Here is a 26,640-nt window from a genome sequence, read left to right as displayed (position 1 = left end):
GGCCATTCGTGATATGCCTCTTCCATTGTGAATCCTTACTTTTCTTTTGTGGGTGCAGATTCTTGATAAGTTTAAGTCCTCCCAGTCTTCAGCAATACTGGCATAGATATGTTGATATTTTGCATTTTGCTTTTTCTACCACAATGTTGCTGTTGTTGTTATTACTGCTAACATTAGCTTGGCTACCACCACTAGGATTATTGTTCTATGTTGCCTTTGTTATTGTTCATACTCATGGGGACATGACTCTCAACATTGCTCAGCTCCTTTTTTTATTCTCTTTCATGAATAGTTCGTTTATCTTCTTCCATGTAAGAAAGTATACCTCTACCATTATGGGAGCCTCCTCCAACAACTGAAGAAGAATTATCTTTAAAATATCTTCTGAACAAAAAACAGAAAAAGGACAAATGGCAAGAAAGTAAAGAGGAATAAGCATCCTGCCATCCCCACTCTAACAAGTGAAGATGGCAGAAAAAGACAAAAATTACGCACAACCTGCTGCCTAAAACAGTTCACAAGTGAAACAAAAACACAACACATCCACTTGAGCCAAAAATGCATAAATTCAGGAGCAAACGAAAAGAAGCAAGTCATTTCATTGCTAATCTGCTAATCTAATCATAACAGTTTCTGATTTAGGCACAAGGTTAGCAGTTTTGAGGGGCATGGGATAGTCGAAACCAACAACCCCAGTCCTTGACTGGTGCTTTAGTTTATCAATCCCAAAAGCATAGAAGACAAAGTTAACCTTGGTGTGATTTGAAATCAACAGGGAAAGAGCCAGAACACATACTGCAGAGCACTTTTTTCAATGCTTCAAAGATTCTGGCACAATGATAATCCTTTCTACTGGAGGCACAAGGCCTCAAATTTGGGGGGAGAAGACTAGTTGATTACAGTGAACCCTCCAGTAATAAATATGTTATGACTTATTACAAACATCTCATGAATTCCTATTTTCTTGTTATTACGTACAAGATGGTGACCCCTTTTTCTCTCATACTCATTAAATTACAGTATGTTGTTTAATTGACATTTTCACCCTAAAATGGTGACCACCAGGGTTCACTACAACTGGTACTTAATTTATTGACCCTGAAAGGATGAAAGGTAAAGTCAACCTCAGCAGAATTTGAACTCAGAACGTAGTGATGGACAAAATATCACTAAGCATTTCACCCAGTGTGCTAATGATTCTGTCAGCTCGCTGCCTTCTCCCAGGATATAATAACTTCTGTTCATTCAAAGATATATTTTTTCACCTCCTATCAGGTATTTCTACAAATTAATTCCAACCTGTCAAACAAAACTGTAACTGCTCTATCATCATATAACTTTATCCCAGTCTCTTACATATTCTGGTAAGCAATACACATCTCTAGTAAATTTAGTTTATTTAGTTATTTATTGGTTGCCTCTTTCATAGTCATTCCTTTTAATTATAAACCTCTAACACATCAGATCAACAGTTTTTTTTTCCAACCAATTTCACAATGACAATGCCCCCAGACCAAATATTGTAATTTACTTGTTAACATTTGTCATGCAATAAACATCAAAAATCTAATTAGAAATAACTATGTGGGGAAGAACAGTCAACATTAGCTTCAATGTCTAATATTATTTTTATCATTTTGGAAAGTGTGGGAGATAATGCCAGACATAACTTGGCTTTATCAGACCATATCAGTGAACCACAAATTTCACTGCACTTGCTTTTGTAGTGATAAAGCAATCTTAAAAAGAGTATACAATTTTGTATGCATCTTTAAGAAAAATTAGCATATTTTTTAAAAATACATAATAAATATTGACTAATTAAATAACAAGCCTCAGTCATTTATTTTTATTGATATGCATATATTTTAATGTGTAGCAGTCTTAGTTAATTTTTGTTTAGAATATTTAAAGTATTATTTTCATTTATCCTTCTTGCAAGACAAGCAGTGGTGGGAGGAGGTCTTTCTTTTGGTGGGAGGATTACATGAAATAGGCAAAGTAGGAAGGATAATATACATGACTCTTTACAAGCTTCATGGCCTTCCAAATTAGTAAGCTGAGATTATCCCCAAACTGGAATCCTGGTCTGGATGTTTGCAACAGATTGGACTTTGCTAAAGGTACCCAAGGGTGGCCAGATGGTGGTATTGAACAAGATGGTAGATTATGTCTATCTCCAAAAGACAGAAATGGTCTTTCCCTCTATAAGCTTCCATACAGTTTCCATCTACCAAATTCCACTCACGAATTTTGATCAACCCAAGGTTGCAGTAGAAAGACACATGTTCTTGGTGCTGTACAATTGGATCAAACTTGAAGTCATGTAATTTCAAAGAAAAACATTTTAACCACATGGCCATAGGTGTAGTACTCAGGTACTCAGAAAAAAATAGTTTTGCCTCAGGCTAAAATAATTTTATCAAAGTTCTTTATTCTTGAAAACAGAAAGATACATAAAAGATAGCTATAAATGAAATATAAACATCTGAGCTATCAATCAAAGAGACTAATTAATAACACAAGGAAGACTGTAATTGTTTCCATTTTAGAATAGAGACATTTCCATCATCATCATCATCACCATCATCATCATCATCATCACTATCATCATCATCATTATTGTTTAACATCTGTTTTCTGGCATAGGTTGGATGGTTTGACAGGAGCTGACGTGCCAGAGAACTGCACCAAGCTCCAATATCTGTTTTGGCATTGTTTCTGTGGATGGATGTCCTTTCTAATACCAACCACATCACAGAGTATACTGGGTGCTTTTTATGTGATACCAACCTTTATATAATTTAATTTTGGGTGTGGCTCATATAATGCATCTTCCAATTTAACACACACATACACACTTAGATCCCGTGGACCTTTTCTACCAAGTCTATTCTTTTACAAGCATTTAGTCGAGGTCCCCAGTTTGATTCTACCTTTTACCTGTTATTTTTCATCGAAAGAGTTAGCTCTACTGAGCTAATCCTCATCATCATCATCATCATTGTCATTATCATAATCAGAAACAACAACAACTACAGCAACATCATATTCCTCATTGTTTTACATTTGCTTGGCTTCTTGGCTTCATGCTCTTGCTTAATGGGGATGGGGGTCATTCCAAGTTAGAAGTCCCAGAGGTGTCACCATGCAATAGAACAAACCAGGTTCACCAGTACTCACCATCACTGGTGGTCCCATGCCAGCCCCTCTGCATCATCAAGTTACATCTGTTTCCTATGCTAAAATGGATAGGATAAGTTGTTATGGTCCCAGTCAATTCCTATTTGGAATTACTATCCTCTAAGAAGGACCAGGAGCTACATCATGTAACCACTGGAGTAGAGAAATAATATAGTAAAAAATGGGGATTCTTCCATGAGATAGATATAAAAATAAAAAAAGAGTTAAAGTTCTATCAGTGAATTATTCTTTCATAAAATCGTAAACTATGTCTTACATAAAAATCTCTTTATATTTCTTTTCTTTGTCATTTTCTATTCCTTTCAAAGCCACCATTTTAATCCCAACATAATCCCTGCTGCTCCACAAATAACTCATCAGTTTTATCATTTTTTTTTTTTTAAATCTTTTCTTATTTCAGTTGATTCTGCAGAGTCACTCCCTAAAGTATTTATCTTTTTCTAAGCTATCTCTCTCTGCAATAAGCTTCTTTTGTTCCCAAACTTTTTACTGTTTTTATTTCCATAATACAGATTTCCTCTTTGTTTTACCATTATTTTCTTCTTTTTCTTCTTCATTCTTTTCTTTTATTCAATTCTTTAATTTTATGCCATGTTAACATTATTCTTATTATCATTATTATTATTATTACTATTACCTATTTTATTATATTTATATAATTATAAGCATTTTAAAACCCATTGATGTTGTTTGTAGCTTGTCATGCAAACAAAGCTTTCTTTTATATTCTCATAATTCTTCTCTATATTTTCTGTCTTTTTTTTAAATATACATTCCAAACCAGACCAAATACAAAACTACATAAATACATGTGTAATATTTTGGTATGTGTGTGAGTGTGCAAGAGAGAGAGAGATTGTGTGTGAGTGTGTGCAGGTATGTGTGTGCATATGTGCATAAATTTGTAATTCTATGAACAGAACTATTAAATTATCTCTAATTATATATATATATATTATATATATATATATATATATATATATATATATAATATATATATATATATAATATATATATATATATATATATATATATGTATGTGTGTGTGTGTGGTGTGTGTGTGTGTGTGTGTGTAAGCAAGCATATATATTTATAAATAAATATATGTATGTAGAAATATTCAGTAATAAATAGTCATATACATGCACATATATGCATCTACCTGCCTGTATGAGAATTTTTTCATACACATGTATGTCTTTATCAATAAATGGCATCAGCTCAAAACAATTTCATCATATTACATTTGCAGTTTTGTAGCCATGAAGCTATTTCTCTTTGATATTATTATTATTTTTACCTGGAATGTTCCTGTCCTATTGATTCAATTCTTGCTTCATTCATTTGCTTCTATTTTTTTTACTATATTTTTGGTCTTCTTTTCTTAACCAATTATTTCATCTTAAACATTTGGCTCTTTAAATTCCTTCCTTCCTTGTCAAAAGTCTTAAGTTTTGACAATCTCCTGTGCTCCATATTGAATTTTTTTCTTTTTTTTCTCATAATTTACTTACTTACTTCTCTGACTGAATTTCTGCAGTACAGCTAATTTTCTGACAAGTGCAGCAGGCTTTTCAAATTTTTAAATTCTAGTTTTCTACATAACAATTATTCACTCTTGTATTTAATAATAATAATCCATTCTATTATAGGCACAAGGCCTGGTTGGTGGGAAGAGAAGGGATAAGTCGATTACATTGACCCTAGTGCTTAACTGGTTCTTATTTCATTGACCCAGAAGAATGAAAAGCAAAGTCAACTTTGGCAGAATTTGAACTCAGAATGTAAAGACAGATGAAATGCTGCTAAGTGTTTTGTTCAGCATGCTAATGATTCTGCTAGCTCACTGTCTTTAATAAATCTTTCTACATAAGCACAATGCCTGAAATTTTAGTGGAACGGTCTAGTTGATTACATCAACTACAGTGTTTGACTGTTAATTATTTCATCGACCCTGAAAGGATGAAAGGCAAAGTCAACCCTGGTGGAATTTGAACTCAGAACACAAAGACAGACAAAATGCCATTAGGCATTTTGTCCAACTTGCTAATAATAATAATAATAATAATAATAATAATAATCCTGTCTACTTTAGGCACAAGGCCTGAAATTTGTGGGAAGAGGGCTAGTCAATTACATCAACCCCAGTGATCAACTGGTACTTAATTTATCAACCCCAAGAGGATGAAAGGCAAAGTCGACCTTGGCAGAATTTGAACTCAGAACGTAACAAAGGGCAAAATATCACTAAGCATTTTGCCCAGTGTGCTAACGATTCTCCCAGCTCACCACCTTAATAATAATAATGATAATGATAATAATAACAACAACAAAACGTTGTTTTTTTTATTGGCCACAAGGGCTGCAAAAATAATTAGGACAATACTAAGACAAAGGACAGTGAGGATTAACATAGAAACATGCAAGCAATAAAAACAATTTACAAAAAAAATCTTAACAAACAAAATCCCCAATAGTAGGGAAAATGCTATCCAGGGGCGACTAATGAACCTCACAGATCCTGAGCCACCCTATTCACCTGAGTAACCTGGCAAGTGCTCCTGTCTCCACCGTACTTCTCAGCCTACAGATCCCGCTCACTTAGGCTACCCTCACTGCATTCACCCATCTTTGCTTTTCATTCTTCTGTGGTCAATGAAATAAGTACCAATTGAGCACTAGGGTCAATGTAATCGATTTATCCTCTCTCCCCACCAACCAGGCCTTGTGCCTATAATGGAGGGTGGGGGCAGCACATCCCTCTCAGCTCTCACCTTTCTTTTAAAATTAAATGTAAAAAAGTCAAAGAGGTTTTAATAATAATACACCTGTCACATAAAGATTTCAAGTATACTACAATTTTTGTTTATACTAAGACAAAATATGTTGTTTAAAGCATTAAACTAAAAAATCTTTCCATGTTTATGAGAAAGGTTTAAATAAAAGGTACCTGTGTTGGTGACATGTAAAGGACTCTACTCTGTAGAATGGTTGGCATCAGGAAGAGCACCCAGCAGTAGAAACCAAGCCAAAAGATTGGAGCCTGGTGCAGCCCTCCAGCTTACCTGTTCTAGTCAAATTGTCTAATCCATGCCAGCATGGAAAACAGATATTAATTAATGATGATGATGTTGATTCTTATCAACATTTCAAGTTTTACAATAACAATTCTAGTTAATGTCTAATTATTTAATATTTGATATTTTCTAGGTTTCTTTTTTATCTTACAAGTCCAACTTCTTTTTTTTTTTTTTTTTAAGTACAGAGCTTTTGAAAACTAACAATTCACTCAAATATTTACCTTTCATCTTCCACTTGTTTCAATCATTTGATTGTGGCAATGCTGGAGCACTAACTTGAAGGGTTTAGTTGAGTAAGTGATGATAGGCAGAGAACACATACAACATACACACGCAACATACACAACACACACACAGACACACAATGGTCTTCCACATGGTTTCCATCTACCAAATTTGCTCACAATGCATTGTTGACCTAGAGCTATAGTAGAAGACACTTGCTCAAGATACTGCACTGTGGGACTGAATCCAAAACCACATGTTTGCAAAGCAAGCTTATTAACCACACACTCACACCTGTAATTTATAAAAGTATTTGATTTTTGCTTTTGTCCAAGAATGAAAATAAGAGGCAAAGATTCCATATGTAAAAAAAACTATGTATTAATAGTGAGACGGTTAAGGAAAGTCAGTATAATAAAAGATTTAATTTACATTTCGTTTTTGGATTTGGTTTGCAAGATTCTTTATATGAGTTTGTGTGTTGAAGCATATTCTGTTGTGTCTGGGGAGAGTCATTTTCTTTTTGTGCCTTATAATTTAACACACTCACCGGTAAAACGTCCACTTATTTCTTATTTTTATTTTTCTAAAATTTTCGTTGCGTCTTGCAACCTTATTTTCCTAAAATTTTCGTTGCATCTTGCAACCTCTCCAATAGTCTTGAAGACTATTGAAAAGGTTGCAAGACGCAACGAAAATTGTAGGAAAATAAGAATAAGAAATAAGGGGAAATTTTACCAGTGAGTGTGTTAAATTATAAGGCACAAAAAAAAAAATGACCCTCCCCAGACACAACAGAATTAATTTACGTTGTTCTATTAAAATTCTTGGTAAGAAATTCTGAGGAAGAAGAAATTTGAAGAAATCAGTTTGAAGACAGGATTGTAACTGATGTGGAGTTAGGTGCAGTTTGTGGCACAACAGAGAAATTAGAAGGAGTTATATATGCAGGAGTAGCATAGGGAAAGCATTGCTGATCTTGTAATAGTTGTTGCTGTTTTGTTGTCATTGCTGTTATCATCCCTGTCACCATCATCATCATCATCTTGGTTGTCCAGACTGAAATCAGCCCTGCTGAAGCAGACCTATAATTAAAAGTGTTCCATCTGTGACCATCACATCATTTCCTCTTTTCTGATATTATGTATTAAAGACTACATTATCTAGAGTGTTCCTGCATTTCAGTATCATAAGGTTGGGAGAGATTTAACTGCTATTTCTAACATATTGCATGACCTTGTAATGACGTTCTCTTCGATTTATTATTATAATAGTAAAAAGAATGTACATTCATGTGTGTCTGTTAGTGCACTATGGCCAGATGATAAAAAGTTTTCTCCACAATCACAATGTCCCAGGTTCAACCCCATTCAACACCATCTCAGGCAAATGTCCTTTTCTATAGCATCAGATCAATCCATACTTTGTAAGTGAAATTAGATAAATAAAAACTGTACAGAAGCCCATCAGCTGGGTTGTATCTGTACTTTACAGGTACAGCCTTGTCACATAATGTGTTGCACTGATTCTGCTTAAGAAATATTTCCACAAATGTAGAAAAACCAAGTTCTTAACTCAAAACTTGGTCAAAAATGTGGTAGCAAAAATATGCACTGGCTTGTAGTTGACATTTATTAAACACAAATTGCAATGCAGCAAGAATATATATGTGTATATATATATATATATATATATACATATACAACCTCTCACTTCATTGATATCCTTATCATCATCATCATCATCATCTCTCTCTCTTTCTCTGCCTTCATCTGTGTCTTCCTCTTCATCACTCCTTTCATTTATGTCTCTCTTCATCTATGTCCTTCTCATTCATCTCTCTTTCCTTCATCTATGTGGTTTTCTTCATCTCTCTTTTCATCTGTCCTTCTCTTCACCTCTCTCTCTCTCTCTCTCTCTCTCTCTCGCTCTCTCTCTCTCTTCTCTCTCTCTCTCTCTCCTCTCTCCTCTCTTCTCTCTCTCTCTCTCTCTCTCTCTCTCTCCTCTCTCTCTCTCTCTCTTCTCTCTCTCTCTCTCTCTCTCTCTCTCTCTCTCTCTCTCTCTCTCTCTCTCTCTCCTCTCTCTCTCTCTCTCTCTCTCTCTCCTCTCTTCTCTCTCTCACTCACTCACTCACTCACTCACTCAGGGGAAATTTTCAGTTTCCATGTTTTCCATTTTTTTTTAGTTTTTAATTTTCTCATTATTTTTTTTTTTTGAATTCCAATCTGATATTATTGATTTATATTTTTTTTATCCTTTTGATCTCCTTATCATCCCTCTTCTACCAGATGTTTTAACAAGACATCATTTAGTTGTATGTTATTTAATCATAACCTCAGGTAAGAGTTGATCCAAGAAGTTCCAAAGCCATAATTACTACGTGCTATGCCTCATTTACAGTTAACACCGTTTCCACCACCACCACCATAATAATAACCAACACTATCATCAACACCATCATCTTCATAAACACTACCATCAACACTACCATGACACTGACACAACAAACCTGCCTTCTCCTCCACCACCACCAGGAACGCTATCACTACGCCACTCCTTTCATCATCATTATCATTAACACAATCACAACAACAATAAATTTTGGTCATTAATTATTTCCCTGTATTAATTTAAAGTGATTATCTCATAAAATTTTTTTTAATTCCTTGTGATTAACTGCTAAGAAAGTTTTCAAGTTCTAGAATGACAATTACCTAACTAGGTAACCATACTTTTTGATATTCCTTCTTGCTTTTGTTGTTGTTGTTAGTGGTGGTGGTGGTGGTGATGGGTTAGGTGGTAGCAGCAATATAGCTAGTGTTAATAGCAATAGCATAGGTGGAAGTAATAGTAGTAGTATTGATGGTAATGGCTGTAGTAACAGTAGTAAGGATGATGATCGTGGTGGTGGTAGTATGAGAGACAGATTGTAGTAAAGGCAGTGGTAGTGGTTATATTAAGGGGGTTGTTGTTGATGGTGGTGTTAGAAGTAGTAGTAGCAGTCCCAATATATTTTTACCTAGTTTTTCATACGTGTGTACATCAGCACATTGGTAAGCTCTATCTACATGTATGAATGTATGGAATATAGTCTAAAAGGACAGAGCTTTCCCTCTTAAGTTAAAAAGGAGAAAGAGGGTAAAGAGGAGGACACATGACACATCTGTGTGTAGTCTGGTATAGAAATATAAGAGATAGTATAAAACAAAGATCACAGCTAAGGACATTGGCTCAGATGTTGACTCTTGTCATAATCTCTGAAGCACAGTAAGGGTAGTTTGTGAGTGTCAAAGGGAGCAAACTTATGTGTGGTTGGATGGGATCATACTGGAGTTACACTCCATCATTACTACATAGAGAAATACAATACAGCAGTTTGTGCAAAGCATGAAACTCAAACGGTACAGTGTAACAGTAAGAGCTACTCGAAGGCATTTTACCATGGTGAGCTGGTAAAGCATAAGAGAAGGAGTGGCGGACATCAGTAATCATCAACCAGGAGTTACAGTTCCAAGAATGTCTAAGAGACTGATTTCATTCCTTATACCAGGAGCTGATAAACAGGAAGCTAATGACAAAGCTGACAAGGCGGCGAGCTGGCAGAAATGTTAGCACGCCAGGCAAAATGCTTTGCGGTATTTCGTCTGTCTTTACGTTCTGAGTTCAAATTCCGCCGAGGTCGACTTTGCCTTTCATCCTTTCGGGGTCGATTAAATAACTACCAGTTACGCACTGGGGTCGATATAACCAGCTTAATCCGTTTGTCTGTCCTTGTTTGTCCTCTCTGTGTTTAGCCCCTTGTCGGTAGTAAAGAAATAGGTATTTCGTCTGTCTTTACGTTCTGAGTTCAAATTCCGCTAAGGTCAACTTTGCCTTTCATCCTTTCAGGGTCGATAAATTAGGTACCAGTTGCGTACTGGGATCGATCTAATCGACTGGCCCCCTACCCCAAAATTTTCTTCGCAAATGTAAATAAACCCAATCTGTTTCTTAAACGAGGGACACATTCATACAGCATGGAATGTTTCCACCCCAAATGGACTCCAGCGATTGGTTAAAATTGCCGAAATGCTCGATTTTAAAATGGAAATATCTTACAAACTATAGAATTTTCTCTATAAAGCCAAGAAAAAATGATGTTTTATAAACACATTCTACCAATATACGAAGTTTAAAAGTGTTTAGTTAACTAGAAATTGTGTTGAAAACTGGCGTTCAAAAGGAAAAGATCCTGGGTTATTTTTTACTTCAATAGACGTCAGTGATTGGTTGAAATTGCAGAAATTGAAGAAAAAACATCAAATATCTTACTATAGAGTTTTCTCAATAAAGCCAAGAGAAAAAGATGTTTTATAAACACATTCTACCAGTATACGAAGTTCAAAATTTTTTAGTTACCTAGAAATTATGTTAAAAACTGCCGTTCAAACCGAAGAAACTTTGACAGCCATGTGGGATTTATGATAAAATGTTTACATCATATGTTCAAGAGCATATGTGGTGAAACAAATTTACAGAACGAGAAAGCTATTAAGAATCTCATTTCATGCATCAATGACCGTTATGCTTTCCTGCAAATGTGATTGTTTTCATCTTATGTAAAAAAATATATATAGATATACGATTTTCATATTATATTGCATATAAGTATATTTAGGTATTGAATACATTCGTACGTCACAGTGTTTACAGGAAAATACAGGATGTCGCTGACATCACTTCCGGTTTATCGCTGTGTAGTTTCATTTTTAAGGAAAGTTTACTTCCACTATTTTACAAAGGTAAATGCTTGTTATCCAATAATGGGTTCTGTTGGAAGACAATGACCACACTCAAATTTAATTGAGTTTGCAAATATTTTATTCACCCGCATCATTTATATAGAATATTGGGATCTTTTCGGTTTGAACGGCAGTTTTTTCTAGCAGTATCATATGAAATTGTCAGCTATAATTATGACCCTAGTATCGATCTATTGCATTTCAATCTGTCTTAGAGTTAGGGTTAGGGGTGGGGGGAAGGGTATCTTTTTTTCTTCACAAATGTAAATAAAACCAATCTGTTTCTTAAATGAGGGACAGATTTATACGGCACAGAATGCTTTTTTCCTCAATAGACGTCAGTGATTGGTTGAAATTGCAGAAATTGAAGAAAAAACAACAAATATCTTACAAACTATAGAATTTTTTCAATAAAGCCAAGAGAAAAAGATGTTTTATAAACACATTCTACCAGTATACGAAGTTTAAAAGTTTTTAGTTACCTAGAAATTATGTTAAAAACTGCCGTTCAAACCAGAAAGATCTGAATATTGTTATAAATTAATGGAACAATATTCAATTAACATAACAGGAAACTTCTGTATGTAACTTGCTGGATAATATGAAAGAGTTTAAATTATTGGATATAATTAATATATTACTCATCGCTACAAGTTAAGGTTGGTGCCTTTTAACAAGTACAACATAAGCACATTACATAAGTGAAAAAGGAGGAGAAACCAAATGTTATAGATTTCCTCAGCTGAAGTTTAATTTGCCAACTTTTATAGTTGTAATCTGCCCACTCTAGAATCTTCAGCAAAATTGTTTGGCAGGAAAATTTGCACATTTCCATTGAAGTTTCTCACATCAACCATAAGGCAGCCAACATTTATTGGTTGAGCCATATTCCATGTCAGCAAGAAAAGGTGAACAGATAAGGATGATGACAACTTTATATAAGACTGTAGGATGTGGTTTGAGGGATTCATTTGATATTCCTAGCAAGTCAACACATTTAGACAATAGCTTTTATTTTATTTGTTTATTTAAAAAAAAGTTAGTACCCAAGAGCCCAATGGCTCTCTCAGATGAGAGATGTTTGTTGTTATTTTCTAAAGATCAGCATTGGTTTAAGGTTGGCGGCAGTGTCTGTTGTTGTTGAGCCCCACCAGGTCAACCCTGATAAAATAGACATAAGCAAAGATATGGCAGAGAACCCAAGGCCATAATATCCAATGTGTATTTCTTATGAGGCAGTAGGGTTAGATTTGATGGAACTCATTTCTTGTTGCTTAAGTGACTGAGGGCTACCTCAATAGCTTGTTATAACAGTTGCTGTGCTGTTCAGTCAAAGCCCAAGGATGTGTATATATATATATATATATATATATATATAGCTTCTAAAGACAACCATTCAATACCAATGGAAATTTACTGTAAATATTAACATAAAAATCTAGCCCCAAGCTAACCCTGTAACAAATTTTCCCTTCCACAGACTGTCATATCTCAGGAATTCCCTTCCTACCTGTTCTTTCTTGCCGTTATTACCTTGCATCACTTTACTGGGGCTTAAAGGGCCTGTAACAGCCTTGGACAAAGCCCCTTTCTCTAGACCAAACCATGAAAAAGAAAAATTTATACTGTTATATGATGGTGTTGACTCATTCTGATTTAGTATATGATATAAAAAAGTTTCTAGACTTGTTCTATAGCATATCAACAGATGGCAGCATACAGTTGCATGCGCAATGAGAGTTCACATTGACCTTCGTGAGGCAGTGTGCTGAGTGACATCACTAGGTTTACTTCACAAATTGTGAAATTTGTGTTTTTGTGATCACATGTATTCTGTAGTCTGTGATTTTGTCATGGACAGGAACAAAGAGCCAAAGTGAAATTTTGCATTAAACTTGGGAAGTCTGCTACAGAGACATTGAACATGCCTCAGCAAGCTTACAACGATGAGGCAATGGGTTATACACAATGTTTCGAGTGGCACAAACACTTCAAAAGCAGAAGACAATGAGAGATCTGCAAGACCTGCCATGAGTGTCACCCCTAGAAATGTGGTATTGTGTATTAAAAATTCATCCCCCAGGGCGCCAGACTATCAATAGAGAATTCTGCTGGAATGTTTTGAAGCATTTGAGGTAGGTCATTCGGTAAAAGAGACCGGGGCTGTGGAGCATGAAGAATTGATTTCTTCGTGACAACAATGCACCCTGTCACTGAGCTTTCCTCACTCGTTAGGTTTTCACCAAAAACATGGTTTTGCTTGTGCACCTGCAGACTTCCATCTCTTCCCCAAGATGAAAATGCAGATCAAAGGTCACTGTTGTTGAGATCCAGAGTGAATCTCGGAAGGTCCTCAACTTGCTTACACAAAATGACTTCTACACTGGATTCCAAAAGTGGCAGGAATGCTGGGACTGGTGTATTGCTGTGCAAGATGACTATTTTGAAAGAGATGATGTTAAAACTTAGATAAATCAATTATTTTTTATTAAACATAACTAGTCCAAGAACATTTTGATACCACCTCATATACATATATATATATATATGTATGTATGTATGTATGTATATGGAAAAAAAAGTCAAGATAGAAAATGCTAAAATAATTTTATAAAAAACATTTCAGTACCGGTTTCGGTCATTGAGACTTTTTCGACTGTGACAATTAAACAATTAAATTTAGAAAAATTAAAAGAAAAGTTTTTTTTAAAGAATATTTGTATAGTGTTCATATATATGTGTTTGTGTACATATGTCTGTGTTTTTGTATTACTCTTATGTTCTCTGGTTTGTAAACAATGGCTTCTTTCCAGTGCCATTGACTTGTAGTGCACCATGAAAAGATATCCAGGTTTCTCAACATGTGTAATCTTTGTAAACAAAATCCTCCTCACACAGTGTCATTTGTTTTGCGTTGCCCATATTAAACATGTCCAGACTGTTAGTTGTTTGAAAGACTAATAGTTTATCACCTCACTTGGAAACTAGTGGGGGTTGGTGACAGAAAGGCATCCAGCCATAGAAAAGCTCTACCTCCACATGCTCTCATTTATATGCAAATATAAAAAAGTAGATGTTAAAACAAGGATATGTATCATCATCATTATCGTTATCATTTAATGTCTGGCATGGGCTGGATGCATATGCTTCTCTCTCTCTTTCTTTCTCTCTTTCTCTATCTCTCTCTCTCTCTCTCTCTCTCTCTCTCTCTCTCTCTCTCTCTCTCTCTCTCTCTCTCTCTCTCTCTCTCTCTCTCTCTCTCTCTCTCTCTCTCAGTCTTCTATGTTTCCCTCACATGTATGTATGTGTCTGTATTAGGTATATATGAGTAAAATCAACTTCAAGTATTACAGAATTATATCCTGCAATATAAATGTTATATTGCAACTTTAATCAAATGTATTATCAGCCTAGCTTTAAAATATGAGCTATTGCTTCTCAGCAATTGAATGGGTGATATTAGAAAGGGCATCTATCTATTAAATACAAATTTGATGAACCACCCAACCCAGGTTAAAATGAATTTTAAAAGATCTACAATCTTAAATATATTGATGATACTTTCACAGGAAACTTTGATACCAAAGAATATATTCTATGATGATGATGATGACTTACATATTCATTTTTGATATGTTCCAGCAGATTCAAACATGAATATGCTAATCAATGGTGTGTTTGATCATGGAAGAACACCTCCCATCATTCATAGTTCACTTGATTCATTAGCATAAGGAGACTTTGAGATACCCAGTGTTTTGACATTGTTGTGTCTCATCAGTTACAGGTATCCCATACTAATGAATCTAACTGAGTTTGTAGCTCCTGTTTATAACTTCAGCAAACAAATTATTTGCTGATGCATATTGATATCTGCCAACCAGGTGCCCCAAAATCCCTTTACATTAATCATTTATATTATGAACACACAAAAGAATTGTTCTCCAATGTCAAACCATGACAGCAATTTGTATATTCATGTTCACATTTGCCTTAACATATTAATAAGGAATATGTAAGTCTTCATTTTGATTTTGCTGTTCACTATTCACATGGTGAATTAATATATTTCATGTTTAACTTATATTTTTTTTTGTTTTCATATATAAAATCTAAACTTTCTCTATGCTGCCATTTGAAAATAAAAATAAAATAATTTATGTAAATGAATGTATGTAATTAAATTGTATATAACTCAAAACATGTACTCACATCTACAGTAAGTTAAACATATATCAATATATAAGCACACAAAAACACAGATACAAAAAACATGCATATTCATCATTATATCCATACACATAAACACAAATACATTAGTCACACAAAACATATACACACTTTATACGCAAATATGGATGCATTCGCATACACACAACATTCTTAGAAAAAAAACTGTGTCAATTCATCATCATAATGAAACTAGCATCATTCTCTGAAAATTTATACATATACATTATACATATAATTAACAGAATATCAAGTTCATTTTTTTCTCTTCTTTTAAAAATCCAATTAAGAAAGTGTGTATAACATAAAGCATAACCAAGATAAAGAAGCTAATAACATATTCTTGTGTGAATGGGTCTGATTTGGTGATGATTTTGACTGTATTTGTATTTAGTTTCAGCGCAAAACTCAATATTGGTTTTAAAAAGATCAAAAATCTAGTGATGTCCATTCTGCTATAAGAAGAGAAAACTCTAAAATTTTGCAAGCAAACTGAGCTTGCTTTTTTTTCATTACTTTTTTTTTTTTTCATTGAACTAATTTTCACTGGTGCAGACTGTCCATCACTAGTCTCCTTGAATTCTAGTGTTTGATTATGTTGACTATGTTTTAGTTTACCTTGATGCTAATCACTATTGCTTTATCACCTCCATAGTCTCTGCTTATATTGTCTTTCATGTCGTTTTGTCTTTCACAGTAGAACACTGTCCATCAACAAACCAAAACTTCACTCTTGCACAAATTTCCCATTAAATATCATAAAAAAAACATGAAATTAAGTTTTTCTTTTTCTTTTATCTTTTACTTGTTTCAGTCATTGGACTGCAGCCATGCTGGGGCACCTACTATTAAAAAAAAAACAAATAAATTTGCTTTTTTAAGGGGTGATTAGAATATTCATTTTTATTTCAAATATATTTAATTTCATTTTAAAATAAACTAGATCTGAAACTATCCAGTAATGATATTTACATATAATTAAATATTGTTATAATAATATTTTTGTTTATGAATATTCTGATAATATTCATGTTTGCAAATAGGATTTTTTTTTTATCTTTTCTATTTTGAATACAGGTATAAATGTGTGTGTAGAGTAGATGCACACTTATGTAAATATGTGTATGTATATATATTTATATATATATATATATATATAATATATATATATATATATATATATATATATATATATATATATATATATATATATATATATATGAACATGTTTATATATACACACATATATAGATATGTTTATATTTATAAATGTGTGTGTGTGTATATATATAGATAGATATATATATAATTGATAAACATGTATACACATGCATAAATGCACATGCTTGCATACATATTTAGGCTCAGTTTGATCTTATATATTACAAAATTGTTTAATCTCTTGGTAAAAAATAAATGTACTTTTCACTATTTCATCAATTTCTCTTTTAATTGTATTTGCTTTACTGCTTGTCTTAAAATCTATATTCATTGTATATTCACAATCACAAAATAAATTAAGAAACACTTTTCTCTCAACAGATGTGTATATGTTTGTTTGTGTGTGCATGTGTGTCTGTATATGTGTGTGTGTGTGTGTGTGTGTGTGTGTGTGTGTGTGTGTGTGTGTGTGTTTATCTTGACATCACATAATTTTTATAAATGTGTATCATTCATTTCCTATATTCTATAAAAGATGTCTGACCATGGGAAAATATTACCTTGCTTCGAAACCGGAAAGGATTGGCAACAGGGAGGGCATCCAGCCATAGAAAATCTACCTCAGTAAACTCTGTCCAACCAATATAAGCATGGAAAAGCGAATGTTAAAATGATACTATATATACATATATGTGTGTGTGTGTGTGCATGTTTCCATTAAGTTTCTGTCTACCAATTCTACTGAAAAAGCTTTGGTTGAAATGAAGTAATATTAAGACACTTGAGTAAAATGCCATTCAGTGAAATAGAACTTGAACTGATGTGCTGACAAAGCAAGATTTATATCTACACAACCATGCTTACACCTGTGTGTGTGTGTATTTAAAAATTGATGTTATAAGATGATGTTTCACATGCTGAATTATGAATAGCCATAATGTACATGTAATAATAAAATCTTCATGGGATTTACAAATAATCTTATTAATGATATCATACACAACAACCTCTTTGTTGGTATGTACCGTCCTGTGTAGCTACTTGTTCATTTTCAAAATCCTTTAATGATAGCTACATTTTATTCACATTTACTACATGCTTTCAAATACTGAAGTTATCATCCCTGAATAATTTAGATTTCTTCACAAAAATCCCTTTGTCTCAAAATCCATGCAGTTTACTTAAATCAAGCATTAACAGCCACAATCTTTAACTGCCTCAGATATGAATGTAGATTATTTCCATTCATGTACATTTTATATCAGTGTATATTTCTGATTTTATTTCTCATCTACAAAGACATTAATTTCTTAATGAGCAAGCACATTTATGCATGCATAAATAATGAAAGAGAATGTAAATTATAAAGAGCTAAAAGGAAAAGAGATTTGAATTTCATAAATAATTTCTGAATATTTTTACATTTTTATTATAAATATGTGTATATAATACAAATTTCACTTGACTGTCCTTAAGATATTCTTTCTGAATTTTCAGTATCCCTGCAGTCTTGAAGCTATTTGCTTATATTTCTATTCTGGGGATGAGATTGGTCTCATTTAATTCACTTTTCACTGGAAACATTAATTATCTCTAGATTTCCAGAAACGCAAAATTATTTTGATTTTAGCTAAAATTCTTATATTCTTCTGTAAGCATTGAAAATCTTTAAATGTTATCTTTCTGTTTTGCTTTTGTGCATAGTCTGATCTTTATGTTCTAGTTGCTGTTTTACAGTGGCCTAAAACCCATGGTCAGACACTATTTTATGGTAACACATTAAACTGAGATTAATGCCTCTTTTTTTTTTAAAACTTTTTCTCTAACTTTGATGTAAACATTTTGCTACCTGAAACAGAATTTCAGAAATACAGCTTAAAAGATTTCATCTAGATGTCACTCATTTAAGTTAGGCACTTAATATGAACATTTTGTTTTTCTCTATATTGATTGTAATCTGTTGGGTACCATTAAATAAGCTTGTGAAGAACCAAGTCCACTTCCCATTTTTCGATTTTTGGTTGAATCCCTTGCATTTCATTTATGTAGTTAAAACCTCTGGGAAAGATATAAATATTATGATATCAAATTTCCTATCATATAAATTCATTGCTTTCTGTATAGCTAGACAAAACCAACACTAGATCACAAGTTTTTTTTTAACTTTCAGCCTCAATACTAACATGGATGAAATTAAGAATATTAACTCTGGCTTCTTTACAGTTTATCTGAACAGCTGAACCATCTCAATGCCATAATTATATAGGAAACATTGCAAGAGTTACTACTGAATCATCATAAAGATGTGAACATTTATACATAGAAATTTACACCTGGTATCAGACTTTAGATGCTAAGGGTAGCTGGACAAATTAGAACAAAGCTAAGAAAACATTTCGTGACACTATTGATAAATATATTTCAATGGGAAATGATGCAGTTGATATATAGACACAAATGTATTTTCTTTTTATTCTACATAATTACTGAATCCCATAAGAAACCATCTAAGAATATTGAATGAAATATTGCACTAGCCCATAGGATGCAAACTTTGACAAAATTATCAATGCTAATAATTTATGACATTTATTTTGTTACTGAATTACCTTGAATGAAAATAATACATTTATGTTTGTTTATTGTTGTTTCTAAGTTAATTTTTTTAAAGGATAACAAATAATTTTCTCTTCTTTAATAATTCTCCTTAGGAGTCTCACAAGCATATGGATGAGGATGCTGATTTTGAAGCTGAACTTGAGGCTCTCAGCAAAGCACAGGAACAAGCAGCTCTTAACAATTTAAAAAATCCTAAACCAATACAAGAAATTGAGGTATAATATCATATAATATCTCGTTTCAATGTATAAATGTCACCAACCTTAAATATCTCCTCTATCCCAACAGAATGGTACATGATTGTGAGGAATTAGATAATTTAATTCAATACATACATGTTTTATATAACATTTGTTAAGACACATGTATGAAGAGTATAACAGTGATAAACATTTCCACCACCACCCCAAATCAAAACACATAAGATAATATACTCTTGTTTTTGAATGTTGAATGAAATGTCTTTCATTTTAAGTCATTGAAGACTGACTGATATTAAACAGCAGCAGCAATGCAATTAACAAGAATATGACCATCACAACAACAGTACCCACCAACTTTTGAATAAACAACTGGTAACAAAATTAATAGTATTAATGTCTGTAGCTTCATATGTTGTTTGTCAACAACATGGTGTGTGTGTGAAATGTGAAGGTTTTATGGCTTAAGTCAGAGGTGGAAGGGTGAAGTGCCCTTGAACCTGGTAACCCTTCAAGTAAATGAAATCATACAATACTTCCAGTCACCTCACTCCATCTTTTCATCATCTCATTTCCATTATATTCAGAAGAATAGGACAACAGTTTCTTTGCCCTCACAATGCAGTTCTTGTGCTATTTTTTAAAATACATATTTGTTGTTGATAATTCTTGATCACTGCCACAGGAAAAATTCTGGAAAGAAGCCATCAAGTGGAACGTAAGTTAGGCATGCAAAAAGGAACTGTAAAAAGATTACACTGGATATTAAACTTGATTTTTTTTAAAAAGCTTGATGCAAAAGGAAAAGTTAGGCACTTGCAATGAGTACAGAGGAAACAATATGTAACCATAGGTAGAAAATTATTATAAGTGCTCAAGAAGTTACTGTTAACTGCTTGAACCTTATTTTGTCTTAGATCTAATATAATGTGATACTTAAAATGAGACAGCTTTGGGGTGGATGGATTGAGAATCAAACTCAAGGCATTGTGCTAATAAGTATGACAGTAATTAAGAAAAAGCCAAAAGTTTGTATGATGAATTGCAAAAAAAGGAAGGTGAAACTTCTAATGATAAACATTTTCTGGCTAGCAAATGCTGGCTGTAAAGGTTTTAAGAAAATAAATACGACTGGCAAAGTTGCCATTGTTGATATAGAGGTTGCTACTAATATACTAAACAACTAAAATAATTCTTGATGTTGATTAAACTACACTTTTGTAGAAGCTCATGCCTGCTAGAACTTTATTTCTTCAGAAGAAAAACCAATGCTAGGATTTAAAGTTTTCAAAAGTCATCTGACTCTTCTGGGAGGAAATGTCACTGCATTCAAGCATGGCTATCATAGACACAGATACGGCTTTGTGACCTCATGGTTTCTGATTCAATCTCACAATATGGTACCTTGGACAATTGTCTTCTACTATATATTTCTTTACTACCCACAAGGGGCTAAACACAGACGGGACAAACAAGGACAGACAAACGGATTAAGTCGATTATATCGACCCCAGTGTGTAACTGGTACTTAATTCATCGACCCCGAAAGGATGAAAGGCAAAGTCGACCTCGACGGAATTTGAACTCGGAACGTGACGACAGACGAAATACAGCTACGCATTTCGCCCAGCGTGCTAACGTTTCTGCCAGCTCACCGCCTTTTTGTCTTCTACTATAGACTATTGTCTTCTACTATTGTCTTCTACTATAGACATAAGTTGTCCAATGCCTTGTGTGTAGAATTTGGCAGGCAGAAACTATATAGAAGTTGTATGTGTATCTGTACACAGTCTGTCCCAGAAAGATAAAAATTAACCACTCAATAAATATAGATTAATAAACTAAATATCAGACTGAAACAAGTATTGGGCTACATATCACTGACCAAAACATTTGAAAGCAGTGCTTGTGTATAACCAGAGTCCAATGACTAAAAACATACAATAACTGAGCATTGATACCAAACATTCTCTTCCAGTTTTCTCAAGTTTTTCTCACTGTTTTTCTTCCATGCAGGAAAAACCATCGATAGTAATGACAACAGTCGCCGACACGATGCCTTCTGTCAACACAGGGGACACACTTGAAGTGACTTGCATAGAAGAAGATGAAAATGAATTGAAAGTGAGAAATGCTGTAACCAAGCAAATTTCACTGCCTCCAAATTTTACCTTTAATGTAAGACCCCCAAGTGGTGAGCCACAACTGCTCGATGATAATGATGATGCTACACCAGGAACAAGTACTGGAATAGGTAATTTTTCATTGATTTCTTTCATTTTTGTTTGTTTCTTTATTTGTGAATTTTTTTTGTTTTTGTTCTATCTTAAATAGTCCCCTTCTATTTAGTTGGGACAGGGTACTTTTTCTTGTTCTTTTCCCATTTTGCAATTTCTTGGTAACCTCACAATATATATATAGTCATGTGTGTGTGTGTGTGTGTGTGCACTGGTGCCAGTGTCATATAAAAAGCACTCAGTAGACTCTGTAAAGTGGCTGGTGTTTGGAAGGGTGTCAAGCTGCAAAAACCATGCCAAAGCTGACACTGAAGCTTGACACAGCCATGTGGCTTGCCAGATTCTGTCAAACCATTCATTCAATGCCAGCACAAAAAACTGACATTAAATGATGATGATGATATTTTGAATGAAGGAAAGAGTACTTAACCACTTACCTATCTGGAAACCTATAAATTCACTGGTCATTTTGCTCAAATTTGTTTTTGTTGTTTTCTTGTTTGTATTTTTCCCAAAACAAAATCTGGCTTATATTTTATTTTAAATCTAAATGTTTTCCAGTTTTTCCAGCATGGAGGTTGACAAGCTAATATTCTGGACTAGATACATACAGCTGCACATATATATGTGTATATGTAAACCAATGCAACCTGTTGCATGATCAGATTATTGGCAACTTAGCAATCACCCTCACCAGACTAGCCTGGTGAGGAACGTTACCAGAAATCCAACAGGACAAAATAAATGAGATGGATAAGTCCACTGAAGGGTCAGTGACAATTGAGTAATATCAGAAATTCTGGGTTAGTATCCAGCACACTGTAAGACCAATGGGATGGAGGCATCCCTTAGATCTCATTAAGCCAGTCTTTAGGAGAATATAAATTCTGCGAAGTACTGTTTGGAGAAATTATGGCATACTAAGCACCATTTTTCTGCTATCAGATTTTCTAAAAAAGTATGGTTGGTTATATTACTCTAATCCATTTATGCATGGAAAAACAGGTATGGAACAAACCAGTTGTTGAATATCACTTATTTGTATCTGTAAAACATGAAGTAATTGTCAGTGATAATGTAACTGAAAGCCGGTATAAATCTGATATTAATTTGTTAAGGATGAGGCTACAGCCAGATGCCCTTGTTGCCAACCCTCACTTGTTCCCAAGCAAAATAACAATTTTCCATTACTGGACATATTTTTAAATTCAGAAACTATTGGCATTGCTTTTATGACAGTGACACTCATTTGCAACTATTGTACAATGTCAAGGCATGGAAAAAGTATACCATTCAATAAATTGAATGTAAAAAGATTGATAAGCAGCCTCATAATCAATATCTATATGCTACCACATGACACAAACAGTTTCATAAACAGTTCACAAACACATCATTTTAGGCTCAGTCCCACTGTATGGTACTTTGGAAAAATATCTCCTACTACAGCTTCAGCTAATGTCCTGTGAATGAAATTTAGTTAATGACAATTGGATTGAAGCCCAATGTTTGTCTGTGTGTCTACTTGCATATGTATGTGTGTTAGTGTCTCTTTGAGTCTTTGCATTGACACTACTTTCTGGTTTCATTTTTTCCTGTCCATCATAAACGATTTATCCCACACCTTAGCAGTTTGACGTGAAAAACCAGTGAAATAAAATACCTTACTAGAAAACAAGTAAGAGTTAGCATTGGGTAGGGCATCCAGCCCTATAATACTGCTTCAGAAAATCTCATGCAACTCAAACCAGCACTGAAAAACAATGATGATAGTAATAAATTAATCACCTATTTTTTTCTACCACCTTCAGAATTTCCTACTAAACTGTTTTGCTCCTCTACTCTTTATATGTAGCAATTCAATCAAACTACCAATTCAAATTGAATGTTAACTACATTAATTTTAGCCCATCAGAAAGACCTAAAATAGCTTAGAAGAGCCTCTTTTGTATTTATGTATGTGTGCCTGTATATGTGTAGTAAGAAGTTTGCTTCTCAGTTATATGGTTCTGGGATCAATCCCATTGTATAACTCCTTGGGCAGGTGTTGTCTATATGTGGAGTTTGTGTGATGTATATATTCATTGTTGACATTCAGGGAAAGAAATTATCCCGGTGCAATTGGTGGTGCGCAAGCTGGTTCCTCTTTGAAGTGTTTGAGTGTGAAATATTGCCTGTGTATGCAGGGAGAGGTTTCATCCCTAATATTTAATATGTTACCTGTTGACTATGATATTTAACTTTTCAGTGATACAGAGCTCACACTTGATACCCTGTCCTCTGTATATTATCTGGGGGTTGCTTACTTTCAATATCCATATCATATTGGATAGGGGTGTGGCATGTCTTTTATTTTCATCCCTGAATGACATCAGGTGTTGTGTGTATCTTTTTTTGAATGAGTTGCCCATCGTTCCAAATCATGCCTTTTGTTACTCTGTTGGGAACCATGATTTTTTCAGACAGTTATTATTTAGAGGACAGTGGTTTAGAGATCTACAGTTGCAGTGTCTTTTGGGGGTATTTCTGGTGTGTTTATTTTTATTGTGGTTGAGTTTTATTGACCTTGTATTGGGGAGCCAAGTATAGCTAACTTTACCAGCATTTCTGTTGAAGGTCTTATGGTATTTGTGTGAATGTGGGAAGTGATTGTCCATTAATTTTAAGAATTTCTTAGCTATTTTAGTGACTACATTCATGCTATGAGTCAAACCATAAGATTTTCCTCTTTCTACATCTTCTTGATGTATCTGTATTTGGTTCAATGTAGTTTATACTGTTCTTGAAGCTGGACCTTTCTAATGCAGCATTATAGTATGGGGCAACCTTTTCAAAAATGTCTTTATCAGCAGACAGATTGGAGACATGCCTACTAATGTTATTAACTAATTGTTTCATGACTGCTAGTGGGTGGTTGGAGTCTATGTCTATGTACGAGGCTTCCTCATTTGGTTTGAGGTAGGGTTTAAATTTTCCTGTGCTAAGGTTCACGGTAATATCTAGGAAGTTGACTTCTTTTAGGTTAGTACTAATTGTGGTTCTTAGACCCAATTGGTTAAATATTTAGCATATTTTTTTCTTATCCAATCTATATCATGTTTGTTATACATACATACATGCATGCATACATACATACATACTTACCTTCATATAATACACACACACACCTGCACACATATCAAGCTACATAAAAATTATCACAATCAAATAGCTCTGTTTTGTAATCAATATAGCTTTTTAACTCTCAATGATAATTTAGGTTTTAATATCATCCTTCATAGAAACAATAGCTTAAGGAATGCTTAGATATCAAGTGTCTATTTTATTTGTATCAGTCATATTGATATCTGAGATCTTTATATAAGCCATGTTTAAGCTTTATTATTTTCTCTATTATAATTTACAGTCTGTCATTATCTCAAAATATATTATTCTATACCCATATGTACTTGACACAAAAACTACTTCTATTTGCTGTTTGAAGATTTTGGTAGCATTAAGTGAACTGTGCTTCGTTGAGTAGGTCCAATAAGACTAAAACATGTCTGAAGGTATTGCCATGGCTGCCAAAGATCAAACTCATTCTTGCTTGGTATATTACCATTTAATTTGATTGAAATTTCAGGAGCGCTTTCTCTTACCCTTTCTGTTAATAAATTTCATTAAGATTTCTTTTATCTTATTTGAATGGAAAAGAGCAACTGTATTATCTTCTTGAATTAGTTAAAAGTTACTTTTGACTTACCACCTCAAGTATAATAGCTTGCACTTAAATCTTTTCACTTCAGTGTAGATTAATAGTATTACGAGAATTATCTTGTCTTATATATCTCAACAATTCTAAAATAGTTTCAGAAATGAGTTTGAAGGTATAATTCAATTCTCTTTTATGTATTAATATGTTAATGATTGAAAAACAGTAATATTACCAAAAATTTTACCATTCATATTAATTAACTAATTGTTTTAATTGCAGGTCTTTATTGTGGTCCTGACTGTTCGTCTTTAGCCGTGGATAATTCAGCTTTTCAAATGATGTGTCCAGCGACCTACAGTTCGTCGACATCATCAAGCTCAGGATCAAATAGTGCTTTGAAAGGAGTATATATACAAACAATGCCTACTGATCGAACAGACCAAGATCTAGACCAAACAAAACAATTAACTGCTACACCTAGGAGAAATTCTCTTAAGTGGCCATGGAATTTTGTCAATCAAAGTTTTCCTAACGTACAGCATTCATCCGATGGAGAGTTTGATCCAAGACACAGTTCTCAACAACATGCACGTTCACACCCTCACCTTGGACATAATTTAAATTTTTTAGATATTAACAAAATTGACTCACCCTCTAAACGTCATTCACGTCACTTACTTCGGAGTCAAAGTACTGGAGCCAAATATACAAGAATCAGAGATAAATTCTTAAAAACAAAATGCGCATCAACAGAAGATAGTACAGTTGCTCTTTTTCATTCAAAACAGCAGCCACACTGTACTTATGGACAAGATTCAGTGGAATCAGCATCTGAGTTTGATGAAACAATGTCAAATGATTGGGCTGATGAAGAAGCTGAATGTGATGAAGAGGTTAAAAAAATTACTGGGGAAGAAGAGGATGATGATGTGAAACCAACACTTAGTGTTTATGCATCACAAGAGTCTGAAAATGTATTCTCAGAACTTTCACAGCATTCTCCCTCACTGACTCTAACTGAGATAAGTGACAGCACACAGCTACTTCACAACATAGGTTATAATACTGAACACTTGCAACAGTGTCAATCAAAAACTGGTACTGCTACCTCCAGCCGAGAAAACAATTTGCACATGTTAGACTATCCTTACCATTCTCGAAGCGGAAGCAGTCAGCCAGGAATTGATAACTCTAGTTTTGTTTTGG

The 26,640-nt window shown here is 33.8% G+C and overlaps 1 protein-coding gene across 1 annotated transcript in view; it reads left to right on the top strand.

The window, feature by feature from the left end:
• LOC115213213 (voltage-dependent T-type calcium channel subunit alpha-1G-like) overlaps positions 1 to 26,640 on the top strand; it is an 865,045-nt gene that overhangs the window by 833,867 nt on the left and 4,538 nt on the right. Inside the window, exons 35-37 of the mRNA XM_036503838.1 lie at positions 19,393 to 19,515; positions 21,517 to 21,754; positions 25,714 to 26,640. The exon at positions 25,714 to 26,640 is cut by the window's right edge and continues 378 nt beyond it. Coding sequence (XP_036359731.1) covers positions 19,393 to 19,515; positions 21,517 to 21,754; positions 25,714 to 26,640 — 1,288 coding nt within the window. The remainder of the gene's footprint in view (positions 1 to 19,392; positions 19,516 to 21,516; positions 21,755 to 25,713) is intronic.

The sequence above is a fragment of the Octopus sinensis genome, linkage group LG6 (genome assembly GCF_006345805.1).
Source record: "Octopus sinensis linkage group LG6, ASM634580v1, whole genome shotgun sequence".
Taxonomy (NCBI): Eukaryota; Metazoa; Mollusca; class Cephalopoda; order Octopoda; family Octopodidae; genus Octopus; species Octopus sinensis.
This window is presented reverse-complemented; position numbering and strand designations above follow the sequence as displayed.